We start from the raw sequence: 17,562 nt of genomic DNA, 5'->3' as shown, positions 1-17,562 counted from the left end.
ATTTACTTGACATGGTCCAACTGTCAGTAGAACAAGCGTTTCGACTCGATAACAAGCCTGTATAGAAGGATCTTTACTGTTCCTTTAAACCAAGGGATTTCTGCAGGCAAAACAACTATATTAATAGTATAAAACCTATCAGGAAAAGATTGTAGAAGTTTTTACAGTTAGTACAATCCAACTATTAGCAAACGAAAAGCAGATCCTATGAGAAGTATAAGGCTGGGTTCACACAGGGCAGATCTGCCTCAGAAATTTGCTGCGGCCGCTAATCCCAGGATTAGTCAGCCATGTGGATAAGATTTGTCAAAGATTTCGTCCACACGGGACGGCCAATCCATCACGGCAAAGCCGGCATTAGCCAGCGCTGCAGCGCGAATTCCCCGGCCGCAGCAGGGTTTTTTTTTCTCGTTGCGGCTGTGCTCCTGTCTATGGGGGACACTATAGCCAGACTGGCTTAAATCTAAAAAAAAAAAAAAAAAAAGGGTAAGATATTTGGTGCTACAGTTTAGAAACAAATACTTAATCTAGTTGCAGAAGACAACAGAGTCCATCGATTTGCTATAAAACCATGGCATTACCACAACTAGCTGAGAATTAACCACTTCCTTATGACAAAGTCAAAAGTAACTAAAAATTTGAAAAATAAAATTGGACAAAGTTTGTTTTTCCACATAGGAAAACCAGTCACCCACGAGTCATAGTAATGCCACAATCTTACTACAAATCATTGACAGTCTCCATGGCTTTAACCGTGGCATAAATTAGCTAAAATTTAACAATCAGTGCAAGTCTCAAACTCACGCAAGGACCATAAATCTGCAATCCATGTCAATGTGCGCAGTTCAAGGCAACTGATTGTCAATTGATTCGGAAAGCAGGAATTGTGTAATTTAGTACTATTGCACAAAAAGCCACTCCCCAGACATCTCTCAGCATGTGTGACCACCCAGCTGAAGACTAGCTCTGAACTTACCTGATAGACGTGATATGAACATACTGCGGACTTTTTCATCTTCATTAATTTAAGGGGTTTTTGGAGGTTTGATTTACATAAAATCCAGCACCCCTGCCATAAAACAAATAGGCTTATACTTACCTCTCCTGCACCATTACTCTGGGTCTCCTCTGTAACTTCACATTTATAGGATTCTCCAGCCTGTTTACAAGTCGTCACAGCCATGGCAGCCAATGACAGAGCAGTGATTGACTGCTGTGCTTTGTCATTGGCTGCAGCCCCTGAAACGTTCTGTAAACTGGGCAGGTCTGCGGTCTGTACACAAACACTGGGAGCAAGACCAAGCGGAGGCATGGGACTCAGCAGGAGAGGAGAGTATAAGCATATCTGTTATTTTATGCCATGGAAGCTGGATATTCAGTAAACCACAGATTTTGGAAAATCCCTTGTAAGAATTAACAATCAGCTGTCTGAAATTTGCTTTTAAGACCTCTTGCATTCTACACTTACACGTGTTCTACAATGCTTGAAACAATGTGTGCAGATCATTTGCTTATTTTAATGTGTCAAAATCAGACTTTATAAAAAGGTTGGAATTCACTTTTAATCAGCACGTAGCTTTGAAATTTATATACCCTTGAAACGGTCGGGATTTTTTTTTTGCTCATTAGGGCTATCCGCAGCCAATCATTAGGGAGACTTCAAAAGTAATTTACCGTCTAGCCGTAGGACGGGTGACCGTTGGGATCTATGCGATCATGAGAGATGCGCTCAGAGTAAATGGAGCAACAGTGCACTTACGTGACCACTACTTCAATTATTCCTATGGGGATGACTGTCATAGCCAAAACACAGCTTTCGGCTATCTTCACGGACAGCAAATGGAGGGTTGGTCACTTGTGAAAAGACAGTGATTTTTAGGAGATAACGCCTTTAATGTATACTTTCTTGTTACTCAGTTTAATGTATAACAGGATGCAATAAGCTACCTAGCTCCCTGTATTAATGGTTAGAGAGTAGCCAGCATGTTACCTTTTGCATCTATGTCTGCAGGGGATTTGGAGTTCTGCACCAGAAAAACAAAACTCTGACTAATATAAACGTATTACAAAAACGTTAATCCTAGCATTCTGAATATTTAGTGATGAGGGGAAAAAAATGGCATTTACGGATGGACTCCCGAAAGCAGTTTTTTATATATAAAAACCAGTACTATAAACTGGATGTGTGAATCCAGCCTTAAAGAGCAACTAATGATTGGTTACAGCTGGGGGTGTTCAACCTTTTGGCATTTCAGGTCTACATTGGAAGAAGTTTTCTTAGGCCACACAAAACGCTAACAAAGTGCATTGGAATTTCAAAGGAGGAATTTGCCCAATCGACCGGGCTAAATGTGCGTGTGAATCCACGTCAACATTTGCAGCAGTAAGCCACAGATTTTGCCATGGTTTTTAGAGGCATACTTTGCATGTTAAAATTCCACCATTTGGCCGTATCCTTAGGGTCTGAATAATCAATGAACACCTACCTGAGACACAAAGGCGGTCTGCACTGAACTGACTTTTAAATTAATCCATCTGGGATGCCTGACCTGGCTATTCTAACTACAGTCTGCACTGAGCCATCTGCTCATTAACTCAGACTCACTCAGTACTACTGCCAGCACTGGTCCAGCTGCAGCTCAAGGCAGAATCAATGAGGGGGAAAGAAAAGGCAGGGTTAATAACGGCGCTGGTTAGGTCAACAATGCTCGGTTGAGTACCCCCGACACCTCAAGGCCAGCAGCTTGTCACGTGCTCAGCACGGCCTGGAAGTAGGACTAATCGCGGGATCAATTGGGGAGGGGGGGGTCACTGGCTTAGACTCGCCCAGCATATCTCTCTCCTCCACAGTGACTCTTCTACAACTTAGAGCAGTAAGTGCCCACCCCTAGGCTCCTCCCCCTTGTGTGCCAGTGTCTCCACACTCGATTACTTCACACACTATAGTAGTTGGGCAGGCGAGCCGCTGCACTTCTTATACACAGGGACGGCCTCAAGTAGTGGTCACTGACCGCGGCCGGCCCAGTGTATAAAGAAGCAGCAGTAAACGGCCAATCCGCCCTGAAGACATGTAATTTTTTTTTTTTATTATTAAAGGAAAGCAACGTTTAAGTGGCTGGATAGTTCATTGTTTATCTCAAGGAGACTAGCAGGCCAATATCTGACTATGTAAGCTGCATTTAAAAAGATGTCTGTATCCATCGGTGAAGGAGCTCTTCATTTTTTAGGGTTGATTCGCATTATAAGTAGAGGACTATGGAAAGGCATAATAATTAGGTGTCATGATATAACTAAATATGAACCAAAATAAACTACATCAACACTTTTTAAATAAACAGATTTTTAATAAAACAGAACAGAGTTTAACAGACATTTACAATGCTGTATTTGCTTGCCAACAGTATAAAAGCATCCCTGAACACCCCACATAATATTTTAACTGCTAAGGAGGTTTTACACAATTTTAAACATTTAGTAAAATATTAATAGAGTGAGAATTTATCTATGAAATCAGCAATGTGGTTTAATCATGGAAAGGAGGCAAATTGTACTGGGGGGACTATAAACAGCTGTAGCAACATTCAATGGTAAGCTACAAGAAAAGAAAAAAAAAGTACTACCAGATGAATACTAGTACATAAATACTTAAATGGGTATATCAGTGACATTGGTTATTCTATATCCACAGGATAGTTAACTAGCTGATAGTGGGGTCCAACCACTGCGGCTCCCACCGAACACCAGAACGTGCCCCTAGATTGGAAAAATGAATGGCGCGGCAGTGCACATGCCCAGCCACAGATCCATTCAGATCAGTGAGAGCACCAGAGCTTGACCTCCATTTTCGTCACTCCCGATTAAATGAATTCGGCAGTGGCCAAGCATGCATGATGCAACTCCACTTCATTTTGCCAGACTCTCGGGGGAACGTGTGATCCCAGGTCTGGTGATCGGTGGGGGTCCAACTGCTAGGGCCTTCACCAAACAGCTAGTTAGCCCTTATCCCATGGATAGGGAATAACTTAATGTCAATGGAATACCCTTGTAACGTGAATAAGAGTAGAATACAATTAAAGGGCGATTTTCCAATTCATCCCGAAATTCCCTTTTAATTTAGGCTTCTGGTACTTCTAGAATTAGTTTCCCAATGCCCCTGAAGATATTAAAAGGTACCTACCTTACACTATTGATTTAGGGTTCAAATTTTCTACAATTGTGAAATCTCAAAATCTACATAAAACGTTGAATATTTAGCTTTACTGACTTGCATTGTTTTCTTCCTTCATATGGTATCCAAACAAATCCAGAATTCTGTTTGTTACAATGAGAGCAGCGCATTAGAAGAATCTGAGGTGTATTTGCAGGAGACTTCGTGGCACAAAACAGAGGTTGATCCTCAGTCTTCTGCCACAGAATTGCATCATCCAGATATGGATTTGCATGCGGTTAGCCTCCAATAAGTAATGTCATTTCCCACCCCCCGCCCCCTCTTCCTTTTTTAAGCCTGTTGCAAACTTCAAATCCACATGTGGAAAACTCCACAGCAAATTTACTGTAGTGCAGATTCCCACTGGAAACAATGGGAGGGAAAAATGGGAGTTTAGGGCGGAATCCAAGTTAGGATCAGCGTTAAAAATATTCCGTGTAAACAGCCCAAGCCAAAACCAGGGGCCAAATCTTTGCATTATACTTTTGCACAGTTTATGTTCCACATGCCAATTTAAGGTCAGGGCTGTGAAATTTGTCTTCTTCGTAAAATAACCTAAATTAGCAAGAACCTTTTTGTTCTACTAAAATGGAAACTTCAGATTATAGAATTTATTTTGAAGCCTGAGTTGAGCTGGAGACAATTTATTTGGACCGCCTTTACCCAAAACAGACTCCTAGGCCTTTTAAAATACCTAAGTGACATTAGGGTTGGGCTACACACTGACTTTAGTTCAATAGCTTCAATAAATTATTGGAGCAAATTATTATTATATTTTTTTTATATAATCGATGTGCTGGTTGTATGATGCATGAAAACTTCATAAAAGTTGCATGCACAAGTGACACTGTATGGCTATGGACTATAGAAAACATCTGTCTGTAGTCCCCAACATTAGAGATTTCAGGTGTCTAAAAGCACAGCGGAGATCAGCTGGTTTTATTTTCCGAGAGCACCTAGCAAAATCTGGACATCAAATATGTATGTAAATAAAAACATGAAATCTGTACAAAAACACCAAAATAATATGCAACTACTGAACTTTGAGTAGAATTAAACTAGAATGCAGTTTAGGTTTAAATTATTTTTTATTAACCAATAAAAACTAGCTTATTTTAAAACTATAGTACTTGTCTTTTTACATAGTATTTGGTATAGAAATTTATTGTAAAACTATGGTCTAAAGTAAGGCAAGTGTTCTCAAAAGTGCTGTCTATATAAACCTAAAAGATTGCTGGATACATTAATATTCCAGCGCTTCAATTCTTAGCCATTACCTCTATAACATAATGGTGTCCACAGACTTTTCACAACCTTAAAAAAAAACAGGCAAACTGCATTTTTTTGGTAATCTGAGCACTCGCTGGGAAAGACATACAAGTTCCATTAATAGAGATTTCTCAAACTATGTTCATTCTGAAATCCCACAGCCGGACTATTACAAAAAAGGGTAGTATAGTCTACCATTAACTACTAAAAAACAAAAAAACAAAAAAAAAAAAAAAAACACACAATGTAGCTTTCCATTGGACAGAATGGTAATTCTTAGGCTGGGTTCACACGGGACACAATTTTTTGGTTTAGCGATTCCGCGAGAATTTTGCTGGAAAAGTGCAGCTTCAAAACTCGCGCTATTTAACCGCGGGTTTTATAGCTGTCTCGCTATCGGCATTCCGCTGCGGCTTTCTCTCCCCATGGAGAGGAGAGGCTACTGCGGAAAAGAGAAAAGACTTAACATGCTGCGGAATTGAATTCCGCACCGCATGTCAGTTTTCGTTCGGCTAAGCCGCATTGGACTGGCCATAGCGTGTGGACGAGATTTTTGCAAACTCTCATCCACTTTTGCTGGCTAATCCCGGGATTAGGAGCCACGGGCAGAATTGCCGTGCGGACTTTCCACACGTGTGAACCCAGCCTTAAAACGTCTCAGATTATTAAAGAAGTTAAGCAATTTACTGACTACACTTTTTTTTTTTTTTTTCCTAGCTCGAGAAATCCACTTACCTAGTCTGGTTTGTTATTTCTTGATGCTCATAGACAGCGACTAGCAGTGAACATGGTGGTGAACATGCTGACAGTTCTTCCTCTCTTCTCCTGCATAGCTTGAGCACATGCACTTTCTTCCTGCACAGCCACCAAAGTGTTCGGAGGCCGTAGTTGTCCTATCTGTCCCCACTATATTGGAGAAGATGAACAGGCCATCTTCCAGGCTACTGTCCATGTCTGAAGCTACGTATTTGATTAATTGGGCTACAAACCTTATCCTATATTATCCTGCAATCTCCAATCTAGGATCACGCAATAGAGCAGACAGTCCAGGCAGTTGGCACAGGGGGTTGTGGCAAGTTATTAAACGCACTTAGTAGGACATTCATAAAATGTTATACGCCAGATTCTAGTACAACAAAGTCACACATTGTGGCACAAGCAAGCAGAAATTTGATGCCCCCTTTGAAAAGTGGGCGGTACTTGCTGTGAGGAGGGAGTGAGGGAGTGGCCACCCCAGCCAACAAATTTATGTATAATTACGCCAAAAATTGGCGAACATTATACCAGAAAAGCACGCCAGGTCGGATCTGGCATACATTTCTCAGAAGGCGTGCGGAGAAGCCGGGGATGTACTGAATATATGAAGAGGCCTGCACCTCTTCATGTATTCTGGGCACAGCACACCAGGGAAAACTGTATGAAGTCCGACATTCAAAATGCTGGGCTTAGTAAATGTCCCCTCTAGTTTTGTGCTCAGGGTTACTTAACAATAACCAAATATCTTTTTATCAAATATCCAAGTTGAAAAAAAAGCACTTTTATAATTACATCTACAACCAGTGTAAGAAAACACGTTGTCTGGACTTCAAGGTGAAGTTACAAACAAGGGGATGCAAGGTGACTGCATACAGACACATCCCTTAGGCCGCCTGCACACGAACAGAATTGTACTGCAGAATCCGTGGTCTACGTCCGCACCGTAGATCTGCAGCAAATACAGTCCACAGCATGCTATGGGAAATCGAGGGTGGAAAAAAAATAATAATAATAATTGCAACGTGCTCTATTTTTGTGCGTTGTCCGCGTAGACGGCTTCCATTGAAGTAATGGAAGTAATCCAGCCCGCCTGCAATTGACATTGCGGATAGGTCACGGATTTCGCATCGCCTAGCAACGGCACGGGAAAAAATAAAGAAAAAAAACCCTATACTGCACATGTCTGACAGCAGCTTGCTGCGACCATCCGCAGTACAAATGGAAAGAGAAAAAAAAAAAGACAGGTATGCGCGGGTGTCGGTCCGGGCACACAGTTGGAACCCGCATGCGAAATCCGACCTGTTCACGTGCAGGCAGCCCTACAGTGTCCTAGCGATTAAGGTTTACAAATTGCAGAACTGTAATCTATGCCTTCCTGCAGGGCTCCCAAATGCAAACCTGGGTGCATGTCTTAACTGGAAAGGAGGTCATAAGGATGTTAGGAAACATGTCCAACCTATGTGCTAGATACAAATCTTTCAATATATAAACTAAAGAATCAGCAGAAAAAGATTATGTATCTGAAACAAACACTTGGTTGAAAAAGCTACATGAAATATTTACCAAAGTCCTTGAAGATCTGATACAAACATATCTATTATATTATTTTGCCTACACAATTAAAAACACACAATCTGAAGGGTGAGAATACATTTAAAAGAAAATCTTAACTGTACATAAGAAAATAGCTTTCTTCTTTGCCAAGTTACCTGCGTATGATAAAAACACCTTGAAGTCTATTGCTTTTCACCAAGCTCCCCACTGTCAACTCATCCAAGCCCATATACGCACACAATGACCAGGCAAAACACAGGAGTAGAACTGCTAGATCTTTTTTTGACAACCTTAAACCCGACAATGGAGCTGTGATTAAACATATAAACCTATTTAGGACTAAAGAATTAGAACTTATGAACCCAAAATTCCCAACATAAAAACCCATAGAACAAAGCCACCACTATTTTTGGTCTAATCATTGCAAAGCTCTATCCCAAAAACATACAAATCTACCGCACGGTTATCCTAGATGATATGCAAGTATTGAATATAGCAAAAAAATAAAATAAAAAAATAAAGCCATCAGTTTAACCAGAACACACACTGAATATTGTGAGAGAGCTTCAACTAAATCTAAAGATTACACGTCTTGTTTAGTAAGTAAGCAAAACTATTTTCAAACATTTTAACGCAGTCCGATTACCTTTACTATTGTAAAAGTAACCAAGACATTAGAAGACTACTGGAAGAAAAGTTGTTCAGCCAGTAGTTAGCACACTTCATTCCCTCCATTGAACCGACTGTTTCACATCCACAACCGTTTTTCCATTCGCCTTATAGTAGACCTCAAAGCCTGCACTGTCAACTGTTTATCAGCATTTCCCGCTGTGGTGGCCCTAGAAAAGGGCAACTAATTTGTCATACTAAGTTTTCCCAGCAGCGGCCGCTGAAGGGAAACTGGTTACAACTTTCCCCAGTGAGAAGTCTGGGGGTTTCAGAAGACAGACCTGATGCAATTAGTGGATTGCCAGGTCAGCATTGGTTTCAAGCAGGTCTTGTCTTCATAAGAGAAACACCTTAACAAGTAATTTCAGTTCCGTAAACCTGAATTTTTTTCTAATGAGAACGAACTGGCGATAGGCCGATGGAAAACAAGAGAAACAACCAGGAAATTCCAACTTGCCTAACGCCACTAAAACCCTGTTAACGTGAGCTCAGTTTTCAGTACACAAGCATAGTTCGATATTTTTCAGATATGTATTCTAATGAAAAAAAGGTATATTAAATGGGCCCTCCCAGAAAAATATCGCTTACAGATAAATCCAGCTCATAATTATAAACAATTTTTTTTGCTATTGCACTAAAAAACACACACACACACACACACACACACACACACACACACACACACACACACACCTCCATCATCAGATCTTCAAGGACTAAATGTTAGAAGAGCGCTATTTGCAGTCTCTATTCTCTGTCCGCCTCAGTAATTGTTCCACTTGCTCGGTCTAGCTTCTCTCTACTCCACTGAGTATGTAGAGCGATCCCTGGTGTGGCAAGCAGCGGCTTCTGGAGTTGTATCTTCTCAGATGCCAGAAGAGATATTGAGCAAGTGATGAGTGAGACCGCGTTACTGCAGAGAAGCAAGACTGAGCATGTGTGACCGCCTTGGAACAATTACTAAGGTGACAGAACTCAGAAAGGCAGATGGCGCCATTCTAAAATTAGTCCAGGAATATTTAAAAAAATGTTTACATTCTCAAAGAAGTGCAAATACAAAAAGTTATTGTTTTTTCATAATTACAGGTTGGATTTAACTAGAAACCTTATTGTTCATGGGACAGCTCTTGAGTAAATGTCATTTTTCTATCAACACACAGAAAAGCAATTCTCCCATTTGCTTTTAACATTAATAATAAATGTATTATAGGACTCTGGCAATCAGAGCATAACCTATTATACATTTATTAGCAACACTAAAATGCTCCCCTGTCTACTGAAAACGCAAACCTTAGTTACCAGGCCTAACTGTAACATGCAACAAAGGGTAGCACTGCAAAAACCAAAAATAAAATATTTCCAATGAACAGGATGCATATTTCAAATGAATACTTATGATATTACAAGTGTGTTGCAAAGAACATCAAAATATAAAAAGGCATTGGTCAAGACAAAGATGGTGGGTAATTGCCTCTATGTCCCATAAATATTGATGTTAATGTCAAATCTACAAGCAGAGATAACAAATGAAGAGTAGGCCTTCTCAATATAAATTGTTTTAGCAGTAACTCTTCTTGCAAGCATCTTAAATGTTTTTGTTTACAGACCTGAGAGTCAGTAATGCACTAGGGCTGGTGAACAGGCAATACCATGCCCCGCATTGTTTGGAAAAGAGTTAATGCAGGTTCCCACTCATTGTTTCACATGTTCAGTATCAAAGGCGCCTGGTACAAATTGCATAGCAGTGTGTGTAGACTATCACAATGAAGAACTGTCTTTCCTTTCTAGTAGTACATGTTGGGAACACTTGAAAAGTAGTTTACCAGCTTAAATTCATTGAGGCAGGCTGGACTGCAGAACCTCTTCCATTGGCCATCAACCATGAGAACATTGTCTCCAGCTCCTTTGCTTGGCAGGTATTCACCGCAATGCTCACAGCAATTCATGATCAAGCCGTTGGCCATCCTGTAGCGATTGAAGCAATGGTCGCTGCACAGTTTGTGTGTCATGTTTTTAAAGCTAACTTCATGACGAATCTGGAAGCATAAACAAAAACAACACAAAAAAAAAAGACAGAGAAACATAGTAAGAGTTCTATAAAAATCACAACCTGCAACATTCTCTGCACCGTTCATATATCAAGGCATGGAGAACATAAATTAATGAGACAGAGAAACAGCACAACATCTAATTTAAAGAAAAAGGGCTACTGAATTGTTATTTTGAGAATGCAATTTTTTACTAAAATGGACACTTCAGGAACACTGACAAGTCTTCACAGATTTGTACTACACCTACTAAACTGTCCCCAAATTGCCAAATAGAGGGCTGAGAGGAACAAACAAAAAAAGAAAGTACTTCCTGGTTTTCTGGAATCACAGTAGGGATTGAAGACCTGCAAATGTTGCTGATTAGCTGAAAAGAATCACGTAATCTAAACATTTGACTTTGGAGAGCTGTTCAGTAGTTGTCAGAATGGCTATTAGGGTGTCACTCAGACATCCTTATTTTAATAGATCTTACATATTGACATTCACTTTAAAGAGTACCTGCACTCTTAGTCTGCAGCGCTCATGCTCTGTTGGCTGTTTAGAGCTATATAAGCACTATATAAGGCCGCTTCAGCTGCCAGGAAAAGCCGAAAATGGCCGATACAACATGAGCACTGAAGATTGTTTAAATTTCCAGAATATGAAAGTTCCATCTTTTCTGTACGATCTGATATAGACAGGTGATTTGGACAAGTGGAAGACCAAGAACAAGACTTAAAGTGCACGTACACCTTTAAGGGCTGTTGGCCGAATGCTTGTTTGGCCAACAGCCACTTCTGCCTACTCAGCTGAGCATGCACTTGTTTGACATGAAGTCAGAGTAGAGAAAGCTGCTTTCAGACAACCCTGGTGTCATGTCCTGCCGAAATGGTGTGTACGGGGGCCTTTATATTGTGATGGTGCTCAGTTACATCAGTGTGCTATATCAGCGACCGCAATCAAAGCTGAATAAAATACCAAGGAGGCAACTACTACCTGCATTCCTTCAGAAAAGTAGAACATTTTCAAGAATTTGCACTGTATTCAGGGTTTTTTTTTTTTTAAAAGGCAATGAAAGATCGAAATACCTCAGTTAATTTGCCGCAAATCGTGCACCTTGACTTGTTTTGATTTTTGGCAGAGTTCTGCTTGTCTTCGTACAATGATAAACAGTAAGTACTGCAGAATTCCTGGAAGGATTCACTTGAATCTACTTGGGCAACAATTGTACCTTTCATTGTTGTTATATCTCTGAAAAACAAACAGAAAAGCATCTCAACAAGCAGTCCTCACTCATGAGCAGGTACAGGAGGTTGACGTTTGAATTCAGTGAGATGTTAAAAAGTCAATGGGAATCCGAGCCGTAGCTCATACAGCACAAACGTTTCCACATGCGGATTTTAAAATCAATGTTGCAGAAGAACAGAGATGTCAATTGTTGAAGCAGAAACTCCATTCATTGGCTACACGCAGGTTTGCCCCGTTGAAATGGGACTAAATGCACGTGGAGATTCACAGCGGAATTCTGAGACTCTGCCTAGAATTGTTGAGGGAGATCCAGGTCAGAGAAATCCAAGACGGATGTGCCACAATAAACTACCATGTAAACATTCCCTTAAGGTGCCAAAGCTGAATTTCCAAAAATATTTTAATGTTGAATAATTAAGAAATTACTCAACTAATATGCAGCGCTTTAAGGAAGTTACTCCCGATGCTTTTTCTCCTCTATGAGAATGCAAAAGAGACTCAGGAATTTGCAGAAGGCCTCATGCAAATATTGTAATAGGACCTGTGTTGGGATCTGTTCACACGAATTTGCTGCAGCAGCAGATCCGCATATAACAGTGCATTCTGACAGCAATTTGTGTGTGAATCCACAGCGCATTTCCTGCCGCAGAATATACTCTACGTGTGAATGTAACTTTATGCAGATAGCAATGACAGGGCAGCTGGTGGGAATATACATCGCAAACTGCTGTTCTGCTATTATCCAAATGGTTTGTGCTAGTAATTCAGGTGCTAGACAGTTACGGAATCGCAGATAATGCAGCATAGTTTACACTTGCACGAATTTAAGGCTGGCGGCACACGAATGGATTTGCATTACAGAATCCGCGGTCGGTGTCTGCACTGAGGATCCACAGCAAATATCGCTCAGAACAGGCTATGCAAAAAAAATAAAAATAACGCTTTTTCCTGCACCCTCACGAAAACGAGGGTGCAGGGAGAAAAAAAAAATTCGCAGCATGTTTTATTTTTGTGTGGTGACAGTTTTTATTGATTTCAATGAAGCCTTCGGTCCAGCTGCAATTAACATTGCAGATAGGCGATGGCGTAACCCAGCAGCTGCACAGGAAAGACACAGATTTTGGGGGGGGGGGGGGGGTTCGACAGTGAGCCGCAGCAGCTATCCGCAATACAAATGAAGATGAAAGAAGGCAGGTGCGCAGTGTCGCCGACATGCGGAATCCAACCCATTTGCGTACCACCAGCCTTTGGCTTTATTTAGAATTGTTTATAATCTAAGGTTTTGACTTCACACTGTTAATAGTTAATCTAGCAAACTTTACATTGATCTCCTCGAAAAGCTGTTTTATTTTCTATCCTAAACCAACGCCTTCTACCTGGGAAAGCCAGGACAGACTTTTTTTTTTTCAAACAGGCATATTATTTTTATTATGTCCTTTTGGTCAACCCCAGTCCATTCTGCCCTACTAGGACATATGGGCATCATAGAGAGTCTCCCATTTGGGGTTCCCAATACAATAAATAAGGAAAGTAGTAAGCGGTGGTGGATCTGACAGCCCTGAACACCACAATTGCCTATTCATATACAAGAGTGCCATGCAGTACTACATTTGCTTGCTGTTTTTCCAGACATTACAAGTGGATCACTGGAAGACTGAACTGTGTGACAGGGGCTTCTGGCCAGTCAGGAGCACAGAGATTCCCTAATGCTGTTTTATACTCTCCCAAAAGTCTCTTTCTGTAAGTGTAAACAGCTGCTTACTTTTTGCACATAGTGCAGAGCTTCTTTGGAGCTGGTTTTTGTGAAAAGGACGATAAGCAAGTAGTGGAACAAAACAAATGAGTGGATCCTTTCCGCTGATATGCAGTCTGCCCTTTCTGAAGTGGCTTCTTGCAGTTTGCACAAGTGACTTTAACAGCTTTTGAAGGCTGCTGTGATGAAGGTGGTTGCAAAACTTGTTTTGGAAGGGAGGCCACCGGTGACATGTTATCCAAACCAGATTGCTGATTCCGAGGAAACGATGCAGATTGTGATATCCATGCATCTAAAAAGGTAAAAGTATGGAGATTAAATTAAATTTAAAAAAAAAAATTAAAAAGGCATAAAAGTCAATTCAGGTTACATTGAGATTTTATTTCATCTACCTCCTACTCTAAAAAGGCACCAAACTTTATAGAACTACCGACCACATCATCATTGAAACCAATTATAAACCAATTGCGCTTTTTTCCCCTCATTTCATTCCACTTAGAATTTTTAAAAATATTCTTCAGTACATAATATGGAATATTACAAATGGATAAATAAGTGTTACGATTTTCTTAAAGGGGGTGGTCCTGGGTTGTGACAAAATCAGAGCCAAGTTACACTGACAGGAGGAGAGCAAGGAGGTGAATTTGATATATAGAATAAAGGCGACCTTTAACCAAGGTCTATAATATTTCATATGCTTGTTGGTTTTGATTCAAAAAGTATAAAAAGCCTGTATAACAAAAATGGTTGAGGTTTGTACAGAAAAACACTAACTTAAAGGGGTTGTCTCGCGGCAGCAAGTGGGGGTATACACTTCTGTATGGCCATATTAATGCACTTTGTAATATACATCGTGCATTAAATATGAGCCATACAGAAGTTATTCACTTACCTGCTCCGCTGCTAGCGTCCCCTTCGCCATGGATCCGTCTAATTCTGATGTCTTCTTGCTTTTTTAGACGCGCTTGCGCTGTGCGGTCTTCTGCCTGGTGAATGGGGCCGCTCATGCCGGAGAGCTGGTCACCGTGTCGTCATTGTAGCTCCGCCCCGTCACGTGTGCAGATTCCAGCCAATCAGGAGGCTGGAATTGGCAATGGACCGCACACAGCCCATGGTGCACCATGGGAGAAGACCCGCAGTGCACCATGGGAGAAGACCGCAGTGCATCCCTGGGAAAGGACCGGCGGCCATCTTTGGGAGAAGATTTTTTAAAGTCCTTATTTCATCGGATCGGTGAGTAGCAAGCGGTTTAAAAACCGCTTTAATTTGCTATTTTATGCCAGGGGGGGGGTGACAGGGGTAAGGTAAAATTTTGAGGTTTGCCGCGAGACAACACCTTTAATATGACGATTAACCCCATAGTGACCAGCCTATTTTGTGCCTTAAAAGGGGTTTTCCAGGGAGACTACTATTGATGACCTATCCTTGAATAGGTCATCAAGAGTTGATCATGTGCATACTGTCAGCGCCGCAAATACAGAAGTTGGATCGGAAGCCTCTGCGACGACCTCTGTAGTGGCCAGCAGGGCTCTCATTGAAATAAACGCGAGCCGTGCCTGCAGTTACAGGCACCGGCCACTACACAGAGGTCGGGGGGAAGATTCCTCTCTGACCTCTATTTGCAGCACTGACCAAATGAAGACGCTCAGCTGATCGGTCAGGGTCCCGAGCAACGGACCCCAGCCGATCAACTATCGATGACCTATCCTGAGGATACGTTATCAGTAGTATTCTCCCTGGAAAACCCCTTTAAGGACCAAATGATTTTCATCATAGCATTGCAAGAGACATAACTCGTTGGCATAAATAACCATATGAGGGCTAGTTTTTGTTTTGGGGCGGGTTGTAGATTTTAAATTTCAGCACTGTGGGGAACATATAATGTGCTGTATTACATTTTTTGGGATGGCAGATGAGAAAAACATCCAGAAATTCCACCATTGCTTTTACAGCATCCAATCCATAAAACTAACACGGTAACTTTATCTGGATCAGCACAATTACTGCAATACCAAGCTTATACTAGGTTTGTTTTAGATTTTAATACTTTTGCACAATAACAATCCCTTCTTAAAAGAAAAAACACACCACACAATTGATTTTGCATCACCGCATTCTAGATGCATAACATTATTTTTCTGACAGTGTTGCGAGGTGGAGACTTGTTTTTTGCGGAAAGAGTTCTTACTAGTACCATTCTAACGTACGTTTTTCTGTAAAGTGCGCTGCAGGGAGCCGACAACCAACCTTGGATTAAGAAGCAACAGATATAAAAAGGACAAGAAGCCAATAAAGAACTCCCAGCTGGCTTACTGATACTTGAACCCCACCAAAGGACCCTGCCCCTCCCCCCTTTAAAAAAAAAAAATCATAACTTGTTTTTTGCGGGTCGAGTTAGGTTTTTCAAAATAGTACTTATTAGAGATGAGCGAACGTACTCGATCGAGTACCGCCATTTTCGAGTACTTCAGTACTCGAGTGAAAAGTACTCAGGGGGGGGGGGGGGCGCCGTGAGTGAGTGGGGGGGTAGCAGCGGGGAACAAGGGGGAGCCCTCTCTCTCTCCCTCTCCCCCCCCCCCCCCACTCCCCGCTGCAACCCCCCGCTCACCCACAGCGCACCCGAGTACTTTTCACCCGAGTAGTGAAGTACTCGAAAATCGCGGTGCTCGATTGCGAAATCGCCCTTACCGAGTACGTTCGCTCATCTCTAGTACTTATGTACCATATAATGTTCTGAAAACAGCTTAAAATTGTTTTAAGTGGAGTGAAAAAAAATACCAAACTCCACAACCCTTGGGAGGGTCTTGTTTCTACGGTGTGCAAAGTGCAGCAAAAATGACAACTTTATTCTATGGGTCGACATGATCAATACAATACCAAATTTATATAGGTTGTTTTTTTTATCCTATGTACTAAGAATATCTTGGGGGGGGGGGGGGGGGAGACATTTTCTGCCGCCATAACTTTTTTTTTATTCGACAGCTATGTGAGGGCTCATTTTTTTTCGGGCCATACTGTAGTTTCTGTTGGTACAATTTTGGAGTACAAAAGGCTTTTTGATAGCTTATCACTACATTTTTTTTCTTAGAGACCAGGAGAGGTGTGATAAAAAAAAAATGCAGCTTTTTTTTTTTTTGCAACCACCACCAAAATGGACACAGTGATACCAAAATAGGTTTAGGTTGTTTTTTATTTTGATTTTTTCAATAAGTATGGCAAAAGGTATTTAAAAAAAATAAATAAATACAACTCTTTTTTTTTTTTTTTTTTAAAAGCCTCCTGCACGGATTCCCGCAGCAGAGTTCGACCCGGCGCCCCCAGCCTACTGCTCTGCCGGTCTTCTCCTCTACGGCGAATGTGCCAGTCGGAACGCAGTCGCTATGGCAATGACGCGGTCTCTTCTGCTGCAAATGTGTCGGCCAGAGCACAGTTGAAAGGATGCCGCGCCGCCGCTTTGGCGATGATGTGGCTCCTGCGGCCACTCTGCAATGATGATTGCAGAATGGCCGCGGGACGGACTGCTTCCATTGGACTTCAATGGAAACCGGCTGTGCGCAGCTCGCACAAAATTGCAGCATGCTGCGATTTCATCCCCTTGAACGGAAAATTGCAATAAATTTCCACTTGTGGGCAGGAAATCACATTTTCTCATAGCATGCTATGGGCTGGATTTTCTGCAGAATCCAGAGGCGGAATCCTGCTCCAGATTTCACAATGCAAATCCGCCCGTGTGCAGGCGGCCTTCACGGCTATAATCAGTGGTCGTGCTGATCACAGCTGTTGCAGGCAGGTGTCAGCTGTAAGAGATAACCAGCACGAGCATTATATTGAGAGGGATCAACCCTCCGAACCCCCTACATACAAACCACATACCTCCATGACGTAACTGTACATCACTGAGCATTAAGGTGTTAACATTAACTGCAAATCACATAAAGGTTTCTAATTTCTTAAACAATCTCTTTTGCAGGTAAAACCGATTTGTAGAAGTACCGTATATACCGGCGTATAAGGCGACGGGGCGTATAAGACAACCCCCCAACTGTCACCTTATACGCCGGGAATACAGCGGAGCA

The 17,562-nt window shown here is 41.5% G+C and overlaps 1 protein-coding gene across 1 annotated transcript in view; it reads right to left on the bottom strand.

Moving 5' to 3' along the window:
- ZMYM2 (zinc finger MYM-type containing 2) overlaps positions 1-17,562 on the bottom strand; it is a 74,164-nt gene that overhangs the window by 27,521 nt on the left and 29,081 nt on the right. Inside the window, exons 3-5 of the mRNA XM_066582166.1 lie at positions 13,496-13,778; positions 11,574-11,736; positions 10,279-10,491 (exon numbers count right to left, since the gene is read on the bottom strand). Of these exons, the coding sequence (XP_066438263.1) occupies positions 10,279-10,491; positions 11,574-11,736; positions 13,496-13,778 (659 nt within the window). The remainder of the gene's footprint in view (positions 1-10,278; positions 10,492-11,573; positions 11,737-13,495; positions 13,779-17,562) is intronic.

This window comes from Eleutherodactylus coqui, chromosome 1, assembly GCF_035609145.1.
Source record: "Eleutherodactylus coqui strain aEleCoq1 chromosome 1, aEleCoq1.hap1, whole genome shotgun sequence".
Classification (NCBI taxonomy): domain Eukaryota; kingdom Metazoa; phylum Chordata; class Amphibia; order Anura; family Eleutherodactylidae; genus Eleutherodactylus; species Eleutherodactylus coqui.
This window is presented reverse-complemented; position numbering and strand designations above follow the sequence as displayed.